This window comes from Hemiscyllium ocellatum, chromosome 6, assembly GCF_020745735.1.
Source record: "Hemiscyllium ocellatum isolate sHemOce1 chromosome 6, sHemOce1.pat.X.cur, whole genome shotgun sequence".
Lineage (NCBI taxonomy): Eukaryota > Metazoa > Chordata > Chondrichthyes > Orectolobiformes > Hemiscylliidae > Hemiscyllium > Hemiscyllium ocellatum.
In genome coordinates, this window is record NC_083406.1 from 15281470 (window position 1) to 15289335 (window position 7866).

General features: G+C 39.1%; 1 protein-coding gene across 3 annotated transcripts in view; it reads left to right on the top strand.

The window, feature by feature from the left end:
- Window positions 1-7060, top strand: part of LOC132816364 (ankyrin repeat domain-containing protein 10-like) — a 58499-nt gene extending 51439 nt beyond the window's left edge. For 2 of the 3 annotated variants that reach the window (XM_060825829.1, XM_060825827.1), the window contains exon 5: window positions 5554-7060. In XM_060825829.1, coding sequence (XP_060681812.1) covers window positions 5554-6038 — 485 coding nt within the window. In that variant the 3' untranslated portion in view covers window positions 6039-7060. The remainder of the gene's footprint in view (window positions 1-5553) is intronic. The other variant, XM_060825826.1, reaches the window with a different exon arrangement.
- Window positions 7061-7866: the final 806 nt, after the last annotated feature.

Below are 7866 nucleotides of genomic sequence, written 5' to 3' on the forward strand. Positions count from 1 at the left end.
CCTTATTTAACGTGACCGTCTCCATTCCTTCCATTACATGTGTGCTTTCTCTTTGCATTGTTTTCCTGCCCTTCTCTTCTTTCTTTCTGACTTGTGCAAGTTGTAGCTTGCTAGTCTTTGTGCTGATATCTCTCAGCCTCTGCAACTTCTGGTGAAAAGGATTAAAGTCTGGTCCAAAACAACATCTTCCTTTTAATATTTGATTTCCATATTGTGGAGATCCGAGGGCTCTTAATCCCGAGTGTCTCTGCCCAATGCTAATCCTACAGATTTCAGGCATTGGTTTTAAAGAATGACAAGGAAAGATATTAGTCATCTGATTATTTTATTTTGCTGATTTTTCTCCACAAACAATGTAATTTGGTCAGAGGAAGTTTTGGTAAATATCTAATTTTTAGATATTTTTCAGTCACAGGTATAGACGATATATAAGATTATTCATAATATCTGTTTTAAAAAGAAAGGCTGTAAGTGATGGGATCAGTCACCATCTATACACCATATATATAACCTATAAACTCTGATCACCACATACTGGACTAAACAAACATTAACTTAAAGGTAGGGTTTATGCTCGTGTCTATGGTTAGTCTGTACTTTGAATTGCTTAAGTTGCTTTGAAAGGATTAGACATAACTTAATCAATGTTGGTTTCAAGTTCAAAATTAAGCATCTAAAATTAATTCATCTGCATCTCTTCCAATACTTTGTGATTTTTTTTGCATACTTTTGCAACAATAAAGAAATCTTAATATCTAATATGTTCCAGTCTATTAATTATGCTAACTATATTTTTTATTTTATTCTTCTATATCCCTTCTCTCCAATGCTGTTCACTGTTCCCAGCCAGCGAAAGAGCTGGAGTTCTGATTCTTGATTTGTGGTTGCTGCTGTCACTAGCCTGTTGGTTTGAGGTCTGGGTGATAGAGCTGATGATGTTTTGGTGTTTTTCCCTGACTGTCTGGAGTGTAGTAAAAGTGCTGCTGTCACGATCTGAATGTATAATATGGGGAATTACAGGAAGAAGCCCAGTATTCTCTCCAAATGTGCTTTGCTGTCATACTGCACAGTGTACAAAAATATGGAGAAACCTTTTTCTTTCAAAAGGTGGCTCATCCTGTATTCTGTGCAGATTTGTCTTCAAATTCCCTCCATCACCTCCCTGTTCCCTACCTCGACAGGTCCCTCTAATTCTAACCTTCTGTGCAGTCCTGATCTTAATCCACCTGCTATTGGTAGGCTTGTTCTTGGGTTCCTTGATCCTTAGTCAGGATTTCCTTACTAAACCTCCCCACCTCTTTTTTTTGAATATGCTGTTTTTGTCCATCTGTTCTGATGATGCTTCCTGGGACATGAATGTGCCATTTCACTGTTTTTATTGATAGAACATTTGTAAAGTATTTTGGGACATTTTATATAAGGCATTTAAGAGAGCAAAGTGGTGTTTCTGATAAGTAAAATTGCAATTTTCACTGGCTTAGGGAAAAACTAGCAAACACAAACTTATCCAAATCGTTGCTGCTTGTAACCATATCCCATATGTTTGTCATGTGTACCCTACCCTACTACTCCATGTTTGTGCGTTTAAAATTCTCAACCTTCTGTTTTAATTTTTCCATTTCCACACCTCTCACTGTATTTCTAATTTTCTCCAGTTCTCCCAACAGCGCACATTCCATTGCTGTGGTCTCTTGAGGGAAATCAGGTGGTTGAGAATACTCAATAGGCAGCAGAAGTTTTGACGGAGTCATAGAGCACAGAACAGACCCTTTGTTCAGCATGGACAAGTTGGAACAATGTTCCCAAACTAAACTTATCCCACTTGCCTGCATTTGGCCTATATTCCTGCAAACTTTTCTTATTTGTGTACCTGTCCAGATGTTGTAACTGTACGTGCATATACCACTTCCTCTAAAAGTTCATTCCACACTCAAACCACCCTCTGTATGAAAAAGTTGCCCCTCAGGTCCCTTTTAAATCTTTTTTCTCTCACCTTAAAAATATGACCCCTAGTTTTAATCTCCCTCATCCTTGGGAAAAGATCTTTGTTATTCACCTTATCTACGCCCCTTATAAACCTCCAAGATCACCCCTCAACTTTATGTGCTCCAGTGATAAAATTCACAGCCTATCCAGCCTCTCATTATAACTCAAACCCCTCCATCCAGCAACATCCTGATAAATCTTTTCTAAACCCTCTCCAATTTAGTTTCCTTTTCTATAGCAGGGTGACCAGATCTCTACAAAGTATTTCAAGAATGATTGATCATTGTGTTGAAAATACCTGCATTAAATGCTGTCTGTCTGGGAACTTTCAAAGTTTGGGAGAGATATCTTCTAGATATATTTGTGATCGATAATCTGGAACTGTACCACAGAGAAAGTTGCATTAATATTTTTCTTAATATAATTTTTGGAATTGCATCCTTAAACCCTTCTGCCTCTAGCTTTTGTTCAAAATTCCATTCTGATCCTTTGTTTTAACTGCATTATCCTACTTGCTAATTTCACTGTGAGAGTAGGTTTGAATTTGTTTCCTTGTTAAAGATGCTGTATAAACGCAGGGTATGGTCCACCTTTCATTACTGTATTGGTGATGCACCATGATGATATTGAATATCTAAGGAGGAGCAAGGTGGTATTAGTTGACTTTAGCTGGTCTGAGTATTTGCTGAGAGGTCACCCAAAAGATTTTGCTGATCATTTAGTGTTTTAACTTTCTCCCAGGTAAAACTACCTGCGTTTAGCAAGTGGGAAAAGCTTATATGTGAAATAAATGACATGCCACAGAACTTTACCATGATGATATTTTGTAGTTGATGATGTGGCATTCATATCATGTTCCTGATCACTTGTGCTGATTGGAAAACACCATGCAGCCAGACTTAGATTAAAGTTATCTGAAATCGCTAATTTCCATAGGACCAAAATAAATTGCTAAAAGGCAGTAATACTGCTTGAATTTACATTGTTTCAAAATGTCCCCAAGGCAAAATAGAAAGCCTTTAATAATTATTTTCGGTTCTTTTCACCCTTCCAACTGAATCTTGAGCCTGACAGTTTCAGGCAGTTCCATTTTGCCAACCATGGTGTGGAAATATAGCTGGAACAAATGAAGTGTGAAATGAGTCAAAATACCAGATGATTAGACCACTTTGGGCAGCTTATCGCATCCCAGGTTACGCTTGGCAGGACCTATACATTTTTTTCGAGACTGGTGATTGGTGAGTCATTATTTTCCATCACTAGTACAAGTGGAAAAGGGCACTCTCCCCAGTAGCTGTCTTGTGAAACACAGCTTGTGACTACTTTGGGCAGTCTGTGACTATCCATTGAGCTCATGCTTGTTTTGCAGGCACTAATAACCTATTCGTCCATCTGTTGATGGAATGGGAAAGCCAAATATCACAAGCTCCATTTCAAAATCTAATGAACTGAAAACAACAAGATTAGAGTTGAGAACTTGTATATCTAATTTCTCTGCGTCAGTATCTAGTAGCTAGAGTGTGTTCATTCAGAATGCTAGTACAAAGACCGGGAAAAGCTAAAAAAAGTTTTGTGCTTATGGTCAAATTCAGATGCCACTAAAAAGGCTTCATGCTGAATACCTTAAAGTATTTTTCTACCATGTTTTCGTCTGTCACATTCACGATGAAGAGCTTATGCCTGAAACGTTGATCCATCTCCTCAGATGCTGCCTGAACTTTCCAGAGCCACACTTCTCATTTCTATTCTCTCTTTGACATCTGTCCTGGACTGTAATTGAATTTGTGATTTTCTTTAAGAAATGTTGTTTTATATATTGGCTTCGCCATAATCACTGATAGTCTTAATGAACATATCCCTGAAAATAGAGCCAGCCTTTTATCTTCACTGGAATCCTGCAGTTCCCCTGACTTTGCCTCATGTACATCTGCTATAACCATTAATGACACCGTCTTGAGCCAATTGTGCCCACTACCCACTTTATGAAGCCCCTGCTATTCCTTACCCCCCCCCAGTCTTCTCACCAGCTCACCTCTAGTCCCCTCACCCCTATTCCCTTCTTCCATGTCCAAACACGTCCAAACATCTCTTCCAAACACACACACTCAAACACTAGTCCCGTGTCCTTCCTCCCTGTCTGCTTGTTGGTCCATGCCTGTTTTGAAAAGAAAACTATTTAAAGTCAGCATTTGAAGTAGGGTTGATAAGAACCCCCCCAGACACCTTCCACAGTGCCAACTGGATAACAACAACAACATTTCTAAGTGGCTGCGAGCTCTTGGTGGATGAGCTTGCAGGCTCCAGTGTCCTTAATTTCCACGCCTCCCCCCAGTCATTTTCTCCCAGTCACCTTTTAGAATCATAGATGTACAGCATGGAAACAGACCATTCAGTCCAACTCATCCATACCGATCAGACATCCCAACTAAGCTAGTCCCATTTGTCAACATTTGGCCCAAATCCCTCCAAACCCTTATTCATATACCCATTCAGATCTTTTTAAGTATTGTAATTGTACCAGCCTCCACCACTTCCTCTGGCAGCTCATTCCATACATGCACCACCCTCTGTGTGAAAATTTGCCCCCCCCCCCAATTCCTTTTGAATCTTTTCCCTCTCGCCATAAACCTATGACCTCTAGGTTTACACTCCCATACCCTGGGAAAAGACCTTGACTATTCACCATATCCATATCCTGCCTGATTTTAAAAACCGCTAAGGTCACCCCTCAGCCTCTGACTCTCCAGAGAAAACAGCCTCTGCCTGTAGCTGAAACCCTCCAACCCTGGCAGCATCCTTGTAAATCATGGCTGCACCCTTTCAAGTTTCATAGCATCCTTCCTATAGCACAGAGACCCAATTGAATGCAGTAATTTGGTAAGGTTTGCAGTATATAGTGCCAATCTGATACTTAACTGGGTAGCAATGTCTTATGCTTGGGATGAAGGACACTGGAGCCTGCAAGCCCATCCACCAAGAGCTCGCAGTCACTTAGAAATGTGTTGTTGTTATCCAGTTGGCACTGTGGAAGATGCAATCAATGGTTGCCAACTTAATGTCCTCTGGTGGCAGGCTGAAAAGGTCATTCAGGGCTTTCCCAACATGCGTATAAGGGCAGAATGAGTGCCGCGCCCCCACCACATACATACACATATGTCCATTAAACTCATTGTAAAAATGTAAATTATTACACTCTGCGTGTAAATCCCAAAAACATGTTTTTAATAGACTCATCCTAGTGTGTGATTTTTCACAGGTCAACATTTTCTTCAGGGCAAATAAGGGCAGGTGATAAACCATGCCAGAAATTCCCACATCACATATACAAAAAAGAAATTTTAGACTTCTTAGTTTTACTATATGTATTCATACATCAAGCTCTTTTGTTCATCAGGAAGAACTCATGTTAACAGCAAGAACCTTTACTGTAAGACGCCCCCCCACCCCCCAGTCCACCCACTCACCCCACCACCTCATTTCCCATTAAACCCCAACCCAAAGGGCGTAATTAGAGTAGGGACTGGTTGTTTAAAATTACACCATGAATGTATTTCAATACTATGATAGGTGTGTATCTCACTACAGATACGGATCAGTCTAACCACATGGATAAAATGTTGACCATGCAACCTGTCACAAATGGATCCTTCCATAGCTTGAACTACTCTTTGGCTATTGGAGGAGCAGCGGAATTGACTGCTGGGTTCAGTAACATCGATGGCCAGATCCCTCGCAATAAAAGTGGATTTGAGGTCAATGGAACCATCCAAAACACGGGAAACACCCTGTCAGAGATGTGTGGCTCACTGCACCAAAACGGGAGCCCAAGCAGCTGTGTGGCAGTCAAACCAACGCTGCCATCTTGCCACACAATTGGAAGCCTGGAAGAAGACCATGATTCACTCCAATATGGCCACTATCACGGGTTTGGCGACACAGCCGAAAGCATTCCTGATATCAACAGTTTCATGGAACATTCCAGTTCTGTTAGAGTTGAGCAGAGCTATAACAATGCTGTTTACAGCGCAGTCCACCTTTTCCATGGCTCGTAAGTCTGGGGTACCGGTTCTTGGATGGTGGGTTGTTGCTGGTGTCACCTCACTGGCATCTGTAGTTGGTCACTGATTTTGTTTCTCACTTGCTGAAATAAGCAAAATGCTTTAACATTTTTGTTTATATTTTTGTATTTAAAATTAAAATGGTCTTGTCTTGGTAAATTGCACCTTTTAATTTGGATTCATATGTTGGGATGGCCAGCAGAAAGGAATAAAGGAGGTCATTCAATCCTTTGAGCTTGTTCAAAAAGAATTGTTAACCTGGGCAAACAGTTAATGTTTGTTAAATGTGGCTTAAATTGATTCAATAAAAACGGGGACATTTATAAATATCACTTATTATAAAGGGATAATTAATGTCATTTGAACATTCTGGATGGGATCTGTCATTGCAAAGCACCAGCTCCTGAGACTTTTTAACTTCTCCAAAAACTTGACTGCTTTTCTTGTCCATGGAAATGTGCCAACTTTGCTGGTTTGAGTGCACATGACTGAATTGTGCATGTGAATGTGCAACAGTTAAATGTTTCAAAGCAACTTGGGAGAGACGGTCTTAACTTCCATTTTACTCCAGACATCACCATTTTAAGTTTTGTGCAAGGTTACAGCTTAAAAAACAGTAGAATCGTTTTTGAAAACTTATTGATATGTATTGAGGTTAGACGGTTACATGTTTTTAATGTGATGAAAAGTGGATTCATTTTTTTAAAAATTGTAATTAATCCTTTTTTTGATATTCTGCATGACTTAGAACTTGAGTTATTTGCAGTCATTTACATTTCAGTTATTTTCAGCAGCTCTCTGCTTAACCTTTGCTGTTTCGGTTTAATCAGCAAGAAAGTCAATATTTTGCTTTTTTAAAAAATGGAAGCAATTTTGTGCTACCATGCCATTATAAATTTCATAATTGTTACGTTTGCCTGTAATAGGAAAGTGTTTAATTCCATCAGTTATATCCTCTAGCACATACATTAAAAGACATTATCCTTGTCATCACTCTGCTTTATTGCATGATTCATATTTTTCTTGAGATGCATCCAAAGCTTTTACTTGTTTTTGTAAAACAATTGGTGTATTTCAGATTTAATAAAGTTTTTTTTCTCACTACTGTTTTAAAAACTTGTCTTCCAAAGATGCATTTTAATTTAGAGATATCACTGATTGCAGTACACAACACACATTGTGCTTTCCTGTCTTTTGAAGTTTTCATTGGATCAAGAAATACTGTAGAACAGCTTGTTGGATTTGAGCCTTTGAGGGGTTTTCACAAAACCAGTCCATTGCAGTACAAAATAAAAAGTTTAATCATATCTGTCTAAAATTCTACTGTCATGTGTGCATCATGACATCACACAGTCAGAGGTTTATTAATAATAGCCAGCACCTCTTGCTGTTTCTAAATTCAGGATGACATCTTGAGATTCTTTGTTTACCAATTTAGTCCAGAAAACATTGGTGGCTCAATTTATTTTATGTTCCCAATAAAACAAATTTCTGTCACAATGGGTTAACCAAGAGAAGCAGCCTGCATACAATTTGAAGAAAAGGAAATATCACGGGAAACCTATCTGTAAAAAAAAAGTGATGTGATCAACCTTGAAACAAATGGGGAAGAATCAAATGAATTATACAGAGGAGCCTCGATGACCCAAAGGACACGAGCGGGGAGTATTTCGTTCAGTTAATCAAATTCCAGATAATGGATTGCCAGATAATATAGTTTAGTCAAGCATCGGACCTGGTGATCTTGCCGGATAGTCTGATATTCAGATAAGTGAGGTTCCTCTGTACTTTGGTCGACATCATTAATGTTGGAATGGTTTCT